At 48.2% G+C, this 21,043-nt stretch overlaps 3 protein-coding genes across 3 annotated transcripts; all 3 read left to right on the top strand.

The window, feature by feature from the left end:
* Positions 1-4: 4 nt before the first annotated feature.
* On the top strand, positions 5-10,170 carry SAMD00019534_026870 (hypothetical protein; the record flags this gene model as incomplete). Its single annotated transcript, XM_012901984.1, has 1 exon — positions 5-10,170. A coding segment is annotated over one exon (10,166 nt), but the record flags the coding sequence as incomplete, so codon positions are not given.
* Positions 10,171-10,527: 357 nt separating this feature from the next.
* SAMD00019534_026850 (hypothetical protein) lies at positions 10,528-17,013 on the top strand (the record flags this gene model as incomplete). Its single annotated transcript, XM_012901983.1, has 5 exons — positions 10,528-10,819; positions 10,892-11,910; positions 12,010-12,310; positions 12,379-13,331; positions 13,414-17,013. The coding sequence occupies 5 exons, from the start codon at positions 10,528-10,530 to the stop codon at positions 17,011-17,013; spliced, it is 6,165 nt and encodes a 2,054-aa protein (XP_012757437.1).
* Positions 17,014-17,411: 398 nt separating this feature from the next.
* Positions 17,412-20,990, top strand: SAMD00019534_026840 (hypothetical protein; the record flags this gene model as incomplete). Its single annotated transcript, XM_012901982.1, has 4 exons — positions 17,412-17,453; positions 17,569-19,156; positions 19,239-20,299; positions 20,373-20,990. 4 exons carry the CDS (start codon positions 17,412-17,414, stop codon positions 20,988-20,990), a joined length of 3,309 nt encoding a protein of 1,102 aa, XP_012757436.1.
* Positions 20,991-21,043: the final 53 nt, after the last annotated feature.

The raw sequence follows: 21,043 nt of genomic DNA, 5'->3' as shown, positions 1-21,043 counted from the left end.
AGAGGATTCACATTCGATGATGACAATGATGACAAGGCATACCAATCAGCCACTGATCCGTTGCTCCCTGGATCAACGATCACACTCAAGAAGAAGAGTGATGGCTCTGTGGTTGACACTCAGGTGACCACTGCCACCAACCCATCGTACACATTCAAGGATGTAGTCGTTGGGGACTACTGCATGTCTGCCTCTATCCCAGCTGGCTACAACCGTCTCACAGTTGTCAACACAGACAACTCGTTCAACGCGGACAACTCGGACTTCTGCTTCACCTTGTCTGCTGACACTGATGTCAATGCTGGTTTCAAAGAGAAGGTGTTCACCATCAAAGGATTCTCATATGATGATGCCAACTTGGACAAGAAGTACCAGGTTACTGATCCATTGTTGGCTGGCTCGACCATCACACTCAAGAAGAAGAGTGATGGATCTGTCATTGGCACTCAGGTCACCACAGCAACCAACCCATCATTCTCATTCACAAGCAACAAGGCTGGTGACTACTGTATGTCGGCCACTGTACCAACTGGATACGTCCGTCTCGAGGTCACCAACGCAGACAATGCATTCAATGTCGATGGCACAGACTTCTGCTTCACACTCTCCGCGGACACCGATGTCAATGCTGGCTTCAGGAAGCCACCCCGCCAGGTCAGCGGCTATGCATACGATGATGAGAACCTGGACAAACAACGCCAACCATCTGAAGCCTTCCTCGCTGGGTCGACAATTACACTCAAGAAGAAGATTGATAACTCTGTGGTAGCGACTCAGGTGACCACTGCCACTGACCCAAGCTACCGATTCAATAATCTTGACGATGATGACTACTGCATATCCGCCTCGATCCCAACTGGATACCTGCGCGTTGATCAGATTAACTCTGACAACGCATTCAACATTGACAACTCAGACTACTGCTTCACCCTCAACAAGGACACGATCATCAATGCTGGCTTCAGGAGGCCAACGCATGGATTGGTTGGTTATGCATTCGAGGACGACAACAACGACAACACCTTCCAGCCTACCACCGAACCATACGTGGCCGGCTCAACCATCACACTCAAGTTCAAGAATGGCACTGTTGTGGGCACACAGGTCACCACGGCCAAGGACCCATCATACGCATTCGACACTTTGAAGGAGGCTGAATATTGTATTTCAGCCTCGATACCAACAGGCTTCAATCGCATTGGTGTCATCAACAAGGACAATGCATTCAATGATGCAGGAGACGACTACTGCTTCGCACTCTCCACTGACACCTTTATCAATGCTGGATTCAGGAGGAAGGTGTTCCAGATCAAGGGTTACGCCTTTGATGATGACAACCTGGATGATACCTTCCAGACTGCCACCGAGCCTTTGGTCGCCGGATCGACCATCACACTCAAGAAGAAGAGTGATGGTACTGTGGTCTCCTCGCAGGTTACAACGGCAACCAATCCTTCATACACATTCAAGGATGTACCTTATAATGACTATTGCATGTCCGCATCAGTACCAACGAATTACAACAGACTCGGTGTGGTCAACACAGACAACTCATTCAACGTTGATGGATCTGACTTCTGCTTCACATTGTCTGCCGACACTGATATTAATGCTGGATTCAGGATCAAGAGGTTCGCGATCAAAGGTTACTCATTCGATGACTTCAATGATGATATGTCATTCCAGTCTGCCACTGAGGAGTTGGTTGCTGGATCGACTATAACATTGAAGAAGAAGAGCGATGGCACTGTCGTTGGCACTCAAGTGACCACAGCAAACAACCCATCATACTCATTCAAGGATATTCCAGTTGGAGAGTACTGCATGTCTGCCACAGTGCCATCAGACTACAACCGTCTCACAGTGGTCAACACAGACAACTCATTCAATGTTGATGGATCAGACTTCTGCTTCACCTTGTCTTCTGATACTGACGTCAATGCTGGATTCAGGAAGAAGAGGTTTGAGATCAGAGGATTCACATTCGATGATGACAACGATGACAAGAGATTCCAGTTAGCCACCGAACCATATGTTGCAGGCTCCACCATCACACTCAAGAGACCTGATGGCACTGTGGTCACAACACAGGTCACCACGGCATCCTTCCCATCATACTCACTCAAGGATGTCATCGTTGGTGACTATTGCATCTCTGCCTCTGTGCCACCCGACTACAACAGACTCTCAGAGTTCAATGCAGACAACGCATTCACTGATGCTGCACCTGACTACTGCTTCAAACTCTCTCGAGACACAATCCTCAATGCTGGATTCAGGAAGAAGAGAGTTGTGATCAAAGGATTCGCATTCGATGATGACAACATTGACAATCAATTCCAGCCTTTGATCGATCATTTGGTTGCTGGATCCACTATCACACTCAAAAAGAAGAGTGATGGCTCTGTCGTTGACACCAAAGTGACCACAGCCACCAACCCATCATACACATTCAATAATGTTGTTGTTGGCGATTACTGTCTGTCCGCCTCTGTGCCAAATGACTACACACGACTCTCAGTCACCAACACAGACAACTCATTCGATCCATCCGGTGCTGATTACTGTTCCACCATTTCAGCGGACACTGATATCAATGTTGGATTCAGGATCAAGAGATCTGAGATCAAAGGTTATGTGTTCCAGGATGATAATACTGACAACACTTATCAATCTACCGAGCCATTTGTTGCCGGATCAATCATCACACTCAAGTTCAAGAATGGCACAGTCGTATCCACACAGACATCCATGGCAGCAAACCCATCATACTCATTCATTGATGTCCCGGCTGGAGACTACTGCATGTCTGCGTCCATCCCATCAACAAGTTACCTCCGACTTGACGTTGTTAACTCAGACAACTCATTCAACGTTGATGGATCAGACTTCTGCTTCACAACCAGTGGAACAGGCAAGGATGTCAATGCTGGATTCAAGTTGAAGAGGTTCCAGATCAAAGGATATTCATTCGACGATGCCAACCTGGACGACTCATTCCAAACTGCCACTGATCCTCTGGTGGCTGGATCGACAATCACACTCAAGAAGAAGAGTGATGGCACTGTGGTCTCCACGCAGGTTACAACAGCCAACAACCCATCATACTCATTCAATGATATCCCAGTTGGAGAGTACTGCATGTCCGCATCAGTACCAACGAACTACAACAGACTTGGTGTTGTCAACTCAGACAACTCATTCAACGTTGACGGATCTGACTTCTGCTTCACATTGTCTGCAGACACTGATGTCAATGCAGGATTCAGGATCAAGAGATTCGAGATCAAGGGTTATTCATTCGATGACTTCAATGATGACAAGTCATTCCAGGCCGCCACCGAGCCATTGGTCGCCGGATCCACCATTACACTGAAGAAGAAGAGTGATAGCTCTGTTGTCGGAACTCAAGTAACCACAGCCACCAACCCATCATACTCATTCAAGGATATTCCAGTTGGAGAGTACTGCATGTCTGCCACAGTGCCATCAGACTACAACCGTCTCACGGTTGTCAACACAGACAACTCATTCAATGTTGATGGAACAGACTTCTGCTTCACATTATTGTCGAACACTGACGTCAATGCTGGATTCAGGAAGAAGAGATTCGAGATCAGAGGATTCACATTCGATGATGACAACGATGACAAGAGATTCCAATCCGCCACTGAGCCATATGTTGCAGGTTCCACCATCACACTCAAGAGATCTGATGGCACTGTGGTCACCACACAGGTCACCACGGCATCCTTCCCATCATACTCACTCAAGGATGTCATCGTTGGTGACTACTGTATCTCTGCATCTGTGCCACCCGACTACAACAGACTCTCAGAGTTCAATGCAGACAACGCATTCACTGATGCTGCACCTGACTACTGCTTCAAACTCTCTCGAGACACAATCCTCAATGCTGGATTCAGGAAGAAGAGAGTTGTGATCAAAGGATTCGCATTCGATGATGACAACCTGGATAACCAATTCCAGCCTTCAATCGATCATTTGGTCGCTGGATCTACCATCGCGCTCAAGTACAGGAATGGAACTGTTGTTGACACCAAAGTGACCACGGCCACCAACCCATCATACACATTCAATAATGTTGTTGTTGGTGATTACTGCCTGTCCGCATCAGTTCCCAATGACTACACACGACTCCCAGTCACCAACTCTGACAATGCATTCGATCCATCCGGTGCTGATTACTGTTCCACCTTTTCAGCAGACACAGATATCAATGTTGGATTCAGGATCAAGAGATCTGAGATCAAAGGTTATGTGTTCCAGGATGACAATGCTGACAACACATACCAATCTACCGAGCCATTTGTTGCCGGATCGGTCATTATACTCAAACACAAGAATGGCACAGTTGTATCCACACAGCCATCTACCACATCAAACCCATCATACTCATTCAAGGACGTGCCAGCTGGGGACTACTGCATGTCGGCCTCAATCCCTTCAACAAGTTACCTCCGACTTGACGTTGTTAACTCAGACAACTCATTCAACGTCGACAACTCGGACTTCTGCTTCACAACCAGTGGCGTGGACAAGAATGTCAATGCTGGATTCAAGTTGAAGAGGTTCAAGATCAAAGGATATTCATTCGATGATGCCAACCTGGACGACTCATTCCAGACCGCTACTGATCCTCTGGTGGCGGGATCGACCATCACCCTCAAGAAGAAGGGCACTGTTGTAAACACACAAGTCACAACGGCCAACAATCCATCATACTCATTCAATGATATCCCAGTGGGAGACTATTGCATGTCCGCATCAGTACCATCAAACTACAACAGACTTGGTGTGGTCAACACAGACAACTCATTCAACGTTGACGGATCAGACTTCTGCTTCACATTGTCTGCCGACACCGATGTCAATGTTGGATTCAGGATCAAGAGGTTCGAGATCAAGGGCTTCGCATTCGATGACTTCAATGATGACAAGACATTCCAAACTGCAACTGAAGAGTTAGTCGCCGGATCCACTATCACACTCAAGAAGAAGAGTGATGGCACTGTTGTTGGCACCCAGATCACCAAAGCCACCAACCCATCATACTCATTCAAGGATATCCCAGTTGGAGAGTACTGCATGTCGGCCACAGTGCCATCAGACTACAACCGTCTCACAGTGGTCAACACAGACAACTCATTCAATGTCGACAACTCTGACTTCTGCTTCACATTATTGTCGGACACTGACGTCAATGCTGGATTCAGGAAGAAGAGATTCGAGATCAGAGGATTCACATTCGATGATGACAATGATGACAAGAGATTCCAATCCGCCACTGAGCCATATGTTGCAGGTTCCACCATCACACTCAAGAGATCTGATGGCACTGTGGTCACCACACAGGTCACCACGGCATCCTTCCCATCATACTCACTCAAGGATGTCATCGTTGGTGACTACTGTATCTCTGCATCTGTGCCACCCGACTACAACAGACTCTCAGAGTTCAATGCAGACAACGCATTCACTGATGCTGCACCTGACTACTGCTTCAAACTCTCTCGAGACACAATCCTCAATGCTGGATTCAGGAAGAAGAGAGTTGTGATCAAAGGATTCGCATTCGATGATGACAACCTTGACAACAAGTTCCAGCTTTTGATTGATCATTTGGTCGCTGGATCGACAATCACACTCAAGTTCAAGAACGGCACTGTCGTTGGCACTCAAGTGACCACGGCCACCAACCCATCATACACATTCAATAATGTTGTTGTGGGTGATTACTGCCTGTCGGCATCAGTTCCCAACGACTACACACGACTCCCAGTCACCAACACAGACAACTCATTCGATCCATCTGGTGCTGATTTCTGCCCCACCATATCAGCCGACACTGATATCAATGTTGGATTTAGGATCAAGAGGTCAAACATAAGAGGTTTTGCATTCCAGGACGATAACGGTGACAACACATACCAGAGTGCCACTGAACCCTTGGTCGCAGGATCGATCATTACACTCAAGTTCAAGAATGGCACAGTTGTATCTACACAGACTACAAAAGCCACCAACCCATCTTACTCATTCAAGGATGTACGAGCTGGAGAGTACTGCATGTCTGCGTCACTTCCATCAGCTGATTACCTCAGAGTTGGTGTGGTCAACTCAGACAACTCGTTCAAAGTTGATGGATCGGACTACTGCTTCACATTCATGGGTGTGGACATGGACATCAATGCTGGATTCAAGTTGAAGAGGTTCCAGATCAAAGGATATTCATTCGATGATGAGAACCTTGACAACAACTACCACGCTAGCTCAGATCCATTGGTCGCTGGATCGACCATAACACTCAAGAAAAAGGATGGCTCGGTGGTGAACACTCAAGTCACAACGGCCAACAACCCATCATACTCATTCAATGATATACCCGTGGGAGACTACTGCATGTCTGCCACAGTACCACCAACATACAACAGACTTGGTGTTGTCAACACAGATAATGCATTCAATGTCGACAACTCGGACTACTGCTTCAGACTCTCAGCTGACACCGATGTCAATGTTGGCTTCAGGATCAAGAGGGCACAGATCAAGGGATTCGCATTCGATGATATGAATGCTGACAACACTTATCAGGCAGTCACTGATCGTTTGCTTGCTGGATCCACGATCACACTCAAGAAGAAGAGTGATGGAAGTGTTGTTGGCACGCCACAGGTGACCACTGCAGCCAACCCATCATACTCGTTCAAGAATGTAGCTTTTGGAGAGTACTGCATGTCTGCCTCGGTCCCAGCTGGATTCAACCGTCTCACAGTTGTCAACACAGACAACTCATTCAAAGCGGACAACACTGACCTCTGCTTCACATTGTCTGCCGACACTGACGTCAATGCTGGATTCAGAGAGAAGGTGTACACGATCAAAGGATTCGCATATGATGATGTCAACATTGACAACAAGTTCCAGTCTGGCACTGAACCATTGGTCGCAGGATCAACAATCACCCTCAAGAACAAGGATGGAACTGTTGTTGGCACTCAGATCACTACAGTCAACAACCCATCATACTCATTCACAGGCATCAAGGCGAGAGATTATTGCATGTCGGCAACTGTCCCAGCTGGATATCAGCGTGTTGGTGTGGTCAACACAGACAACTCGTTCAAAGCTGATGGAACGGACTACTGCTTCACACTCTCAGGCGACATAGATGTCAATGCTGGATTCAGGAAGCTGCTCAAGATCAGTGGATTCGCATTCCAGGATGACAATGGAGACAACCTATTCCAGTCAGCCACTGAACCATTCGTTGCAGGCTCCACAGTCTCGCTCTGGACTCCAAGTGGCACGATCGTAGACTCCAAGGTTACACAAGCATCCAACCCATCATACTCATTCACGAATGTGCCACCTGGCGATTACTGTATGTCAGCATCGATCCCAACCAACTACAACAGGATTCCAGTTGTCAACACCGACAACTCATTCAATGTGAACAACATCAGGTTCTGCTTCACTCTCAGTGGGGTAGACAAGCAAGTCAATGCTGGATTCAAGCTCAAGACGTTCAACATCAAGGGTTACTCATTCGTTGATGTCAACCAGGACAACCAGTACCAGCCCACCGAACCATTGCTCGCAGGAACGACCATCACACTCAAGAACAAGGCTGGCCAGATCGTTGGCACCCAAGTCACAACCGACAAGAACCCCGGCTACACATTCAACGATGTTAAGGTTGGCGACTATTGTATGTCGGCGTCGATTCCCAATGGCTATGCGAAACTGCCCGTCACCAACGACTACAACGCATTCGATGATGAAGGCACGGACTTCTGCTTCACACTCTCAGCTGATCAAACTGCCAATATAGGACTGAGGAAGCTGTATCAGGTCAAGGGCTTTGCATTCCTCGATACCAACTTGAACAACAAGTACGAGTCTCAAACCGACTCCTTGGTCCCAGGCTCAATTGTCATACTCCGACACAAGAATGGCACAGTTTTTGGCACGCAGGGTACCACGGCCACCAACCCATCGTACGCATTCCAGAATGTACCGGCAGGAGAGTACTGCATGTCCACCTCTGTTCCCCCCGACTACAGACGTCTCAATGTGACAAACACAGACAACTCATTCAAGGATAACATTGACGTCTGCTTCACTGTCGTTGACGCCGACAAGATTGTCAACATTGGATTCAAGTTGAAGTCGTTCCAGATCAAGGGTTATGCATTCGATGATGAGGACTTGGACAACACGTACGAGACAAATGAGCCCAAGGTCGCAGGATCCACCATCACACTCAAGAACAAGGCTGGTGGCGTGGTCGACACTCAGGTGACCACGGCCACCGACCCATCATACACATTCAAGGATGTTCCAATTGGAGACTATTGTATGTCTGCCTCAGTACCAACAGTTTACAACAGACTGGCTGTGACCAACAGGGACAATGCATTCAAGGCGGACAACTCAGACTTTTGCTTCAAGCTCTCTGCTGACACCGACATCAATGCTGGCTTCAGGATCAAGAGATTCCAGATCAAGGGTTATGCATTCGAGGATCAGAATGGAGACAACATCCTGCAGAACACCGAGCCCTTCCTTGCAGGATCGACCATCACACTCAAGAAGAAAGTTGGTGGCACTGTGGTTGACACAGAGATCTCCGTCGATGGCTACCCTAGCTACACATTCGCCAACATACCCGCGGGCGACTACTGCATGTCTGCGACACCTCCCACCGGATTCAAGAATCTGCCCATCACCAACATTCCCAACAACGCGTTCAACGACACTGGACTGGACTACTGCTTCAAACTCAGCATGGACCAGAATATCAATGCGGGCTTCGTCAGGAAGAAGTTCCAGATCAAGGGCTTTGCATTTGATGATGACAACTTGAACAACAAGCACGAGAACCAAGACCCACTCATCGCCGGATCGACCGTCACACTAAAGAAGAAGAGTGATGCCTCTGTGGTGGGCACACGGGTGACCACATCAGACAACCCCAGCTACACATTCAATGACATACCTTATGGAGAGTATTGCATGTCCTCTTCAATACCAGCTGGATACGACCGAGTTCCAGTCACCAACTCGGACAACGCATTCAAGACGGACAACTCGGATTATTGCTTCACATTGAGCGCAAACACTGATGTTAACATTGGATTCAGGATCAAGAGGTTCACTATCAAGGGTTACACATTCAATGATTACAACTTTGACAACACATTCCAGACGGCCACCGAGCCCAACTTGGCTGGCTCGACGATTGAACTCAAGAAGAAGAATGGTGGCTCGCGTGTCGGCACACCACAAGTGACCACAGCCACCTACCCCAGCTACACATTGACCGGCATACCTTATGGCGAGTATTGCATGTCAGCATCGATCCCAACTGGATTCGTCCGTATCCCAGTGACCAACACAGACAACTCATTCAAGTTGGACAACTCTGATTTCTGCTTCACACTCTCAGCCGACAAAACTGTCAATGCTGGCTTCAAGCGGCCGACTTACACAATAAGTGGATTTGCATTCGATGACGAAGGCAGCGACAATGATCGCACAGACGAGCCATTCCTGGCAAACATCGATATCACACTCAAGTTCAAGAATGGTTCTCTGGTCAGCACAAAGACCACCACGGCAAACGACCCCGGTTACAAATACGACAACTTGTTAGCTGGCGAATACTGCATGTCCACAACCATGCCCACGCCTATACAGTACTTTGAGCGTCTGGCTGTGATCAACAATGACAACTCATTCGATAATACCAACAACTTCTGCTTCACACTCGGCGCGGACAAGTCAGTCAACGTTGGATTCAAGAGGAAGATATTCCAAATTAATGGATTCGCTTGGGATGACGTCAACAGAGACAATGTGTTCAGCAGCCCGCCAGACTACAATTTCGGTGACCGTCTGGTAGTCATTACGATCAAGAGAATGAGCAATGGCGTTACAAAATCATTGGCACCTACGAACGGCGGCTATTACTTCTACCTACCCTATGATGACTATTGCATGTCTACAACAGTTCATCCTGGTTACCGTCGCGTGCAAGCAGTCAACCAGTACAACTCATTCGACGACAAAAACAACTTCTGTTTCACTCTTACCGCTTCAAAGAGAGTTGATGCTGGATTCCAGTTGCAATTGATATCACCTTAACCCTTGCCCTTACCCTTACGCTCAACCCTCGCTCTTTACGATCTTCGTGTGAAACCCACCAAAGTTGTGTAAAAGTGGGAACTGGTGAATTATCAATCAATCACGCTCAAACTATTCATTCATTCGTATTCAATCAAACATATACATAAATAATAAATATATATATTTACACATATATTAGTCTTATATCTTAACTCAATATATTACACAGTGTCACAGATAATAAATCATACAACCAATCATACAAACAAACAAACAAACGAACATATATAGTAGTATTATAGATTATAGTTAGAGATTGATAGTTGAGTATAGTAAAGAAGAAGAGCAAGGGAAAGAAGAAGAAGGAAGGATAGAATGTGGTCTTACAGAGGTGCCAAATTCCTCTTCAAGAAGATATTCGGTCCTTACTTCCAATATGAATTGGATAAGGATCAGTTCGATATCGGATTCAAGAGTGGCACAATAGATCTATCGAATCTAGAGTTGAATATACGGCGTATCAATGCTGATCTACAGGGTTCGCCACTCGCACTATCCTCAGGCTTTGTTGGTAACATACATGCCAAAGTACCCTACACATCTCTGTGGGATAGTCCAAGCGAGTTCAACATCTCCAACTTGGAACTGTCATTTGTATCATATGAGAGTATGTGTGCCTATCTCTGATCAACCTGCGCAACAACATCACTCACTCACTCAATCAATCAATCAAACATAGACTACGAGGATATTGTACTTGGTAAACTTAACGATATAGAGTATCAACAACATGTCAGTTCTGAAAGGAATCATGAGGATTATATACAGAAGCAACAGGGTCAGCATAGCACGAGCACGAGCACGAGCACAACGACAACGACCTCAACTACAACACCTTCATTATCATCATCATCACAATTCGAACATACTTATTACTCGGACGAGGACGAGGAGGTGGACAACATGACGCAGACGAACCGCGACCACTCCTACGGCGGTCTGGAGATGTTGTCCGAGATACTCAAGAAGATCATCGACAAGGTCTCAGTGAAGCTGAGCAACTGTAACATCACAATCACGCACTACGACAAGAAGCTGAACAAGTCGATCGTGCTGCTACTGCTCGTCGAGTCGGTGGAGTACGCCACAGACAGCAGCGCAGCCGCCACAGCAACCGCAGCAGCAGACACCGGTGTCGACGCCGAGACCGCAGCAGCCGACCACCAGGCCTACTTCTACAAGCAGATCAAGCTGATAAACCTTTCGATCAAGGTGGCCGAGACAGAAGGCAACATACTGCTGCAGGATCAATTTTACACCAGCTCCATCGTGGAATGCATCAACCCTTCGGCCTTTCAAACGATATTCACCAACAGGCGTGAGCAAACGAATGCCGGTGACAATGCTGCTGCTAGCACATCTTCGCCGCCCCACCACGAGTACATTGGCCTGAAGATCAAGCGCAACGAGAAGAACAACAGCATGCCATTGTTCAACATCAACTGTATATTCAACGACTTCACCATCGTCCTCTCGCCTGCTCAACTCAATCTGTTACAGCACTTTGGCAAAGTGTTCAAGAGTGGGCGAGGAGGCGGCAGTGGCGTGGGCAGCAGCAGCAGTGGCACTATCGATGTGGTGTCCGACCAGACCAAGGACCAGGGCGGCGGCAATGTCGTCACGACCTCCAAGTCACCAACATCTGGCGAGTCTGGAGTCCAGCAATCTCCTCCTCAGACACAGCAACAGCAACAGCAGGTATCTATGCAGTTCAAATGGACAAGGCTGCGAGTATTCCTCTTGTACAATGCACATCACAGCCAACAACAACAACAATCACACAATGCATTCATTCAGCGCCACTTCAATCGACAGCCATACAACACGGACTTCTTCCTGCTGCACCTGAATGACTTGGTCGTAAGCTACAAACAGAGCCATCACGCCAAGAACATTGGTATCAGCATAACAAAGTTCAACCTATTCCAACATGTATATTCACCATCATGCTCCGAGTCATGCGTCGACTTGGTACAGGCGAGCGACAATCACATCCTCAATCCAAGTCTCCATCCCATCATCCAATTCCACAATGTACATAACCATGACAGTACCCTACCCTTTGACATCAATGTCAAACTAATGTATATATATCAACGTAAGTCATTCATTCAATCAATCAAATAATCGACTCAATCATATTCGCTAACATTCTTCATCGTACAGCCGGCAAGAAGTCCTACGACAGGGACATCAATGTACAAATGAAAGACCTCTCACTTTATGTCTATCCTTATTTGCTTGTCAGCGGAATGTATTTGCTTGAGGAGCTTGCCACACATGGAAGCAGACGCACATCACTCTCGGAGCTGGAGCTCAAGGAGAAGAGCAAGTTCGACAAGTCCAGCCCAATTATTCGGTCATCACACTCGTACGAAAACATACTGACCGAGCTCAATAGTGCCAGCAACAACTTCACGCTCGACGGAACTGCTACTTCGAGCGGCGGAGGTGGTGGCTCCTCCCACACACTCGATCACCCCGACAACGACAATGAATCTGACGAGGAGTCCACGTCGACACAGCTGCGAGTCCACTCATCGCTCATCAAGGTCATCGTCAAGTTCCCCAACGATTACAGCATATGCAATGACGACAATCCGCAACGTATGGCAGCGGGCCAGAGTCTGCGCGCCGAGTTTCTCTCGATCGTGGCCAATAATGTCGTGGTCGAGTCCAACATCATCAAGGATATCAAGGACGTCAAGTGGCTGGTGAACTTTGACGACATACACTCTAGCCTCACCAATGAGGTCAATGACAGCGTCAGATTCATCGACGTCCAGACCAAGGACCCGTCCTCACCCCATGGCCACGTGATGCCCGTCGAGGTTACCATTCGCGGCATGATCAGCGCATACACAAACTACGACGTCGACCTCAACTCGCCGCCATATCGACCTAGCAGGCTGAACTCCTCCTCCGAATCACCACCTTGCTCGCCAACGTCCTCGCCAAACTCGCATCGCTTCAACCCACTCCACAACAACAGGGAGCGTTACAAAGGTCCGTTCTCAAGCTTCATCGCTACATCCGAGGGCATCTTTGATAATAACTGGCTAGGCGAGGCCGAACAAGATGAGATAAGTTCATTCAGACATATGTCCATTGAGTCATCGGTAGGTGCTTGCATGGACCACTTCAAACTCATTGGCGTATCCATCCATCTAACTTACACTCCCTGATCATCAATCAATGTAGAAATACGTACTCAATGTTGTCATACCTTACTTGAAGTTGGAGATCAAGAAGGACGATCTCAATCTGCTGGTGTCGTTGCTCGACTCATTCTCAGCGTTCATTCACAAGAGACTGAGTCAGGACGATGCTTCATCATCATCCCCCCAGCAACCAAATGACATTCAAGCCCACCCTCATCCTCATCCTCAAGCTGGACTCTCCTCCTCCTCTACATCATCATCAGCCCTCAACAACAAGGCCATGAAGAACATGAGCCTGTGCTCAGTACTCATGAACATCAGCAGAGGACAATTCATATTGATTGAGAACAGCCGCCCGCCTCCACCATCCCCACCATCAACATCCTCGTTGTCAGACTCGAGCTCGTCATTGTCTAGCTCTAGCCCCTCATTCCAGGATCTCGATCACTTCAAGTATACGATCGACTTCAAACGGCTTGAGGTGTTCAACGTCACTGGCTACTTTGGTCGCGACATTAGCTTCACCAATGCCTCCATGTCGCAGGTTGAGCTGATCGAGACCAACCTACTTGTGCGCGACTCCAAGCCCAGAGTAGTCATCTCAAACACACTATCGCCAAACAAGATTATCCCGAGCCAGTCTCTCAGCATCGTTGTGTCTATCAATAACGACCACTCCAACTACCTTGACCCCTCCATCGATGGCAAGGTCATGTCATTGGTCTTCAAGGGCGTGACAGTCGAGCATCGCATCAACTCTACCTGGTACTCAAGGATCACAGACTTCCTCTCATTCAATGATCCCAAGAACAACAACAAACCAAACAGCGACGTGGATTGTGATGATGACAGCGCTGGCATGAAGACATTCCTGAACTTTATAGATTGTTCATTGTATTACATACCGTCGCCAGGTCTCAGCTCGGCGGCAGTGTTCTTCTTTGCCGATTTCAAACTCAAGATTGTGCCCAACTCAACAAAGATCAGCTGCAGTGGCCAGAACAGTAACATATTCGTAATCGATGATGTGCTGAGCGTGCGAGAGTCCTCGCCCACCACCTCGTCGCACTCATCCGTCTTCAACTACTGGAAGTTCATTGGATTCGAGCCGGCAGCGGCGCTGGATTACTTTGAGTTTGAAGTCTTGCGCCATACAGACAAGGATACCTATCCCAAGTTCCTGTTCAAGTTCAATCACAACATGTTGGAGATCAGTGCATGCGCCGACTCATTCTTTGTGCTCAACGAAGTCATTAGCAACCTGCTCGGCCTCGACATACCCTATGCAGAGGTGGCCGACCTGATCATCATGCAGGGCATCGCGCCAGACCTGAAGGACAACATCGACATCCTCATCAATGAGGACACGTTCAAATCGACAATCGCCGAGCTGTCCCAGGCGACCTCGTCAACGTTTGCCCAGTCTCCTCCAGTGAACTACTCCTCGTCGACCACGAGCGACCCGCCCAATATGGTGTTTGAGGACTTTGAAGATGACGACGCGCTCAGCTTTGACGAGGAGGATAGCAGCGAGAGCGAAGGAGTTATCTATGAGTACCATTCCCCCGACCTCCTGACGCAGCAACAGCAGCAGCAGCAACAACTCACAGACAGCATGTCCTCTTTGGACGATCACTCAGATGTTACACTGGACACTTCCTCGCAGACATCAAGCATCATCCCCATCATGGGCAGTGTGATGATCGAGGACTATGATCAGGACAAGCAACAGCCTCCTCAGCAACAACAGCAACACATTGCAGATCTCCCCTCTGAAGAGGACCAGATGATCTTTGTTGACTTTGAGCAAGACTCGGACTTCAAGCCAGAGTACTCTCCTGTGCCAACGCGAGCGACCTCAAAGAAGCACTCGATCCACGCGACTGGACATTCATACTCCTCGTCGACCTCCACATCATCATGGTCATCATCATCGTCCTCACACTACAACGATGTGCGCGTCTCTTGGCTCGACCCGCGCTACAAGGACATCGACATCATTGAGAACTACATCAGTAGTCCTGGCGAGGACCCCGAGGACTGCAAGCTGCCGCCCACCTATCCACGCTCAGTCGAACGCTACCTCTTTAGCAAGATGAACATCTGTCTCAAGATATACAAGGGCAACGATTGGGACACGGTTGTGGCCCGCAACAAGTCCACCTCGACTACTTCATCAGGCTCGGGACAGGGATCGAGCTCAACTGGTACCTCCTCGCCCAAGTCTCGCGATACAAGCACCTATGTGGAGTTCCAGTTCTCTGGCTTCAATCTGCGCATCGACAAGTTCGAAGAGACTGAGCGCATTGCCAAGCTGCTCTCATTCCACCTGCATGACATCACAATCATTGATCACGTGCCCACGTCTCTTTGGAACAAGTTCCTTTGCTCCGACTCCAACGTGACGCGTTTCCAGCAGTCACCCATGCTCAAGATCCAGCTCGAGACGGTGCGACCCGACGTTAACCATCCTTTGCTGCAGGAGAACAAACTCAAGGTGTTAATACTCCCACTGTGCTTTAACATCGATCAAGACACGGTGATGTTCATGATCAACTTCTTCTCGTACAAGCCGACACATCGTCGCGGCTCTCTCGAGTCGTCACCCTACAGCGAGTCGCCCCAGACCAAGAAGAAGCGAACCCCTCCACCTCACATGGCCACGAGCCGATCGATACCCGAGGACAAGGCGCGCACCACCGACGTCGAAGCAGCGCAGGGCATCACGTACTTCCAGTCAGTCGAGATACATCCGATCCGTCTAAACGTAGACTACAAGCCCAAGAAGATGGACTACCTAAGCTTAACCAGCGGCAACTACTCTGAGCTGCTGAACCTGCTGCCGCTCGAAGGCGCCATCTTCAACCTGAATCGTCTGAAGCTCAGTGGCGTCGGCGGATGGGATGCGCTATTCAACCAGATCAGCCGACATTGGGTGCCACACATTATCAACACCCAGCTCATGGGCTACGTGTCGGGTGTGCGTGGCATCAACTCGTTGGTGCACGTTGGCGAGAGTCTGGCCAACCTGGTCATCATCCCAATGGAACAGTATCGCAAGGATGGCAAGGTATTCAAGGGTCTCAGGAAGGGCACGGCATCCTTCCTCAAGAACCTCACGCTCGAGACTTTGTCCGTTGGAGCCAAGATGGCCGTTGGTACCCAAGGTCTGTTGGAGACAGCTGACAGTGCGCTGTCATCCAAGCAGCAACAGCAACAACAGCAACAGCAGCATCAACAACCAGGTAGCAGTCCACAGCAAGCACATCGTGAACAACACACGACATCGACGACGACGACGACTACCACCACGACATCAAGCTCGAGCAGCAAGTTCTCTGATCAACCAGTGGACACGAAGGAGGGCATCCAGCATGCGTATGAATCAGTGTCGCGCGAGATCAAGTCGGCAGCGCATACAATCATCGCCGTGCCAATGAAGGAGTATCATAAGAAGGGCACCAAGGGATACATGAAGTCGATGGTCAAGGCAGTGCCCATCGCCATCATCCGACCGATGATTGGTATCACCGAGGGTGTCTCCAAGACATTGCTGGGTGTTCGCAATCAGATCGACCCACAGAAGAAAGCTGAGATGGACAACAAGTACAAAAAGGGTGTGTCATTCACACAACATTAAATCCATTCATTCGACTCGTTCGTTTTCTGATGATCAGTGTGTGTGTGTATGTGTGTCGTGAGCGTGGCGATTCATAGACGATCAGATGTGTGTCGCCGAATACAAGTTCAAACATTAGACACACGAAAGATTGTCGACGTGTGTGGACCTGGGAGGAATCGGAGTTGGAATACCAAAAGCTCAAAACAATTCAAATCGCATCAAATCTGATTTTTTTTAGTATCTATCTAATTACGATCGTCCTCACACCTCATCCACACACACAAACTAGTTATCTGATAACCACCAAGTCAATGAGTGTCACGTGTCCAAAGTTACTTTGCAACAAACATCCATTCAATCATACATATAACTATACTTATAAGTATACATATAATATATATTATTGGTAACTGATCATGTCAATCAGAAGCCAACATAAGCCTTATTTAGAGACAAAGGTATGTGTGGTGTGGGCTTGGGTCCTGATCGTGGTCCTGGTCGTGGTCTTGGGATACCCCCACCCTCCATCCAACGACAAACAACTAACAATCAATCAATCAATCAATCAAATAGGAGGTGATATGGGCTCAATCAGTATTACAGGAGAAGAGACAGTTGACATTCGCTACGCTGGAGGAGTGGAGGAATGGTGTGTTGCTGATCGCTACGTTGGAGATTATAACGGGTAAACGAATCGCTCGTTGTTATCCGAATCCAAGGAGCAAGATACAGATGATTGATAATATCAACATTGCAATCAAATTCATGGCCGACAATAATATTATGATTGCCAAGTGTTCGCCGCAGGACTTTGTCGACGGCAACTACAAGGGCATACAGAGTGTCATCTATCGATTGTACTTGGTGGCCAGTGGGCGACATGTGGCCAACTCGGGTGCTGCCGGTGGCTCACCCCTGTCCGCCGCCCCAGCCGGCTCGCGTAGGAGTCTAAGCATACTCAATGTGGCCAGTCACGACACAATGGAGAGCTTCTTCAACAGTCCAACCAGACCAACAAGTCACAGCGTCAGTCAGCCATCCTCACCTTTATCATCACAGTACACCAACACACCAGCACCATCAAAGCCTCGTAGCGAGCTACATGCCACAAGGATTGGAAACCTCCTGAAGCTTGATGCCGCACTCACACTTACATCCACCATCTCCACGTCATCATCATCATCGCAATCACCTTCCAATGATGAAGCCACACCAACACCAATCCAAACATCATCACCACTGGTCACAGATGATCAGCCACAACCACTGCCACAGCCACTGCCACAGCCACTACCAGAGCCACAACCACTACCAGAACAAGAGCCACAACAAATACCGCCACAGATTGAACAAACACCAATCATTGAACAAGCCACATCCACAGACACAAACACAGACATAACAACTACATCGACATTACCCATTCTGACCCATCAAGAGTCGTTAGAGGACATATTACATTATTTCAAAGTGAAGCAAGCCAAACAACAACAGGAGCAGGCAACACAACAACAAGATGAACATCAACTGATACAACATCAACATGTCGATGAAGTAGTAGTTGAGGAGAAGGAGGAACAGCCAGAGATTCAACATCATCAGTTGATTGCTGTGGAGGAGGATGTTATGGCAACAAAACTCTACGCAATCGAGGAGTCTATTCAAGGTTACTACATGGAGACAGCAGAGGAGGTGAATGTGGATGATGAACCATCAGCCATCAAGGAACAACTACTCAATCAGTTGGATGAGCTTGAGGATCAATTTGTACAAGAGTCTACACCAGTCTTGGTGCAGGGGCAACAGGAACAGCCACCAACTACACAGATAGACATCTGGAAGAAGAGACAGACCAACAGACCAGCATCAGTGATTGGTGGATTGAATATTGGTCGTGCAAGGAATAGTGTAATGGTTGATGTATCACAGATATCTGGTGCTGGAGCGATTGAAGAGACTGCACAGGCTGGTCCCAAGGCCTGGTCGTCGGCCAAGGTCGACGCATCGAATGAGGCCGAGCGTCCCAAGCGCAAGCCACTTCTCACCGTCGTCAACAAGGTCGATGTCTCCAAATACGACTCTGACGACCTCGAGCCAACAATCATCAAGTGTCAATGCTATGTCCGTAGATGGCTCGCACGCAGGGAGTTGAAACTCAGACGTATGTCCCTCTCCACTCCACATAGACACATTCCGTCCCATAAACTAACACGCACTCATTCAATCAATCAATCAATCACAAGTGAAACACAACATACATCGTAACAAATGCTTCAAGGAGATACTGTCCACAGAGGAGAACTATGTGGCGGCGATAGAGATGATTGTGAAGGTGTTCTATCAGCAGCTGGTGTGGAACTTGAAGGTGTCACCCAACCCTTATCTGACGCAGGAGAGCATCAACACGATCTTCTCAACAGTCAATGAGATCTACCGCTTCAACACCGAGCTGCTGAGCAGTCTGCGAGCACGCGCCACTCACTGGAGTTCACATCAAAAGATTGGCGACATCTTTGTCAAGCTAGCACCCTACTTGAAGCTGTACAAGACATACTGCCTCAACTATGACGCAGCCATCGAGTGCCTACAGCGCGCCAAGAAGAGCTCGGAGAAGTTTGGCATGTTCATTAAGGCATGTCTGGAGCATCCCGAGAACCCAATGAAGCAGAGCCTCGAGACCCTGTTCATCACAGTCGTCCAACGCATACCGCGCTACATCCTTCTACTGCAGGACATGTACAGACACACGTGGCGCGATCATATCGACTATGACGACCTGGGCACGGCTCTCAAGCACGTGCAGACCGTGGCCGATGAGGTGAACACTTCGATCAAGTTCTCCGAGTCGCAGACGCGTGTGCTGGACATCCAGCGCTCGCTCACCGGCTGGGAGGAGCCGTTCGACCTGGTCAACCCATCGCGCCACTTTATCAAGCAGGGCATCATCAACATCTGTCGTCTGGACAGTCGCTTTGCCAAGGATCTCGAAGAGGTGTCATACTACGCATTCAATGATGCATTGTTGATTGTTGAGCGCAAGGATTCGACAAAATGTCTGGTGCGATACTTCTTCCAGCTGGCCAAGACACGAGTCAAGGATGTAGATGACAGTCAGGTGTTACAGAATGCCATCCACCTGATCTCTGGCGAGAAGACCGCCATGCTATCCTTCCACACGCCTCAATTGAAGAGAGCCATGATTGATTTCATCGAGAAGAGCAAGCTTGGCAAACGTGGAATGACCTCACCAGACTTATCAAATCTATCCAATCAATCACAATCACAACCACAATTACAATCAATGGTAAGTGGGGTAGCTTGGCCACGCCATAGTTGGATAATGATCACCATGTTACTTACGCGCAACTTATCCACAGGGTAACCTTTCACTGCAACATCTTCAACATGATGAGGGCGCAGAGTACATTGTAAAGATCAAAAAGACAGAGAGCAAGAAGGTCCCAGGCAAGAAACCATTCACTGTATATATTGTCGATGTTACTAATGAACGCAATGGCGAAATAACATCTGCGGCCAAGAGATACAGTGAGTTCGATTCACTGTATAAGAGGATAAAGAGGAAGTTCCCCGAGGTGGACATTCGCGAGCTTCCAAAGAAACATTTGATCAACTCATTGGGCACGAGCACAGTGGAGTCACGTCGTGTGATGCTCGAGGTATTCCTCCAGGACCTATTCCAGAAAGAACATCTTCGCACCAGTGGTGTGCTGATGGACTTCATCCAGGACAAGTCAGCTGATGTCACATCTTCTTCCAAACTGCACAAGTCACGCTCCGAGTCATTCATCGAACAAAGAGGTTTGGCTGTGGGTGTTGCCACGACATCAATGGCGAGCATCGATAGCAGCAACAGCAGCAGTAGCAATAGTCTGGCCAATGGAAATTTTGGAGTCAGTGGTGTTGGCGCGAGCAAGAAGAGCCACTTCAATGACTATATCTACTACGAGAGTGATGAGGATGATGTTGTAGTATAAGTAAGGAACGAACAATAAACTCTGGAAAGGTATTTTAAGTTCAACTTTATTGA

This window comes from Acytostelium subglobosum (assembly GCF_000787575.1).
Source record: "Acytostelium subglobosum LB1 DNA, scaffold: scaffold4, whole genome shotgun sequence".
Classification (NCBI taxonomy): Eukaryota; Evosea; class Eumycetozoa; order Acytosteliales; family Acytosteliaceae; genus Acytostelium; species Acytostelium subglobosum.
Note: the sequence above shows the minus strand (reverse complement) of the source record. Positions and strands in the feature narration are given on the sequence as shown.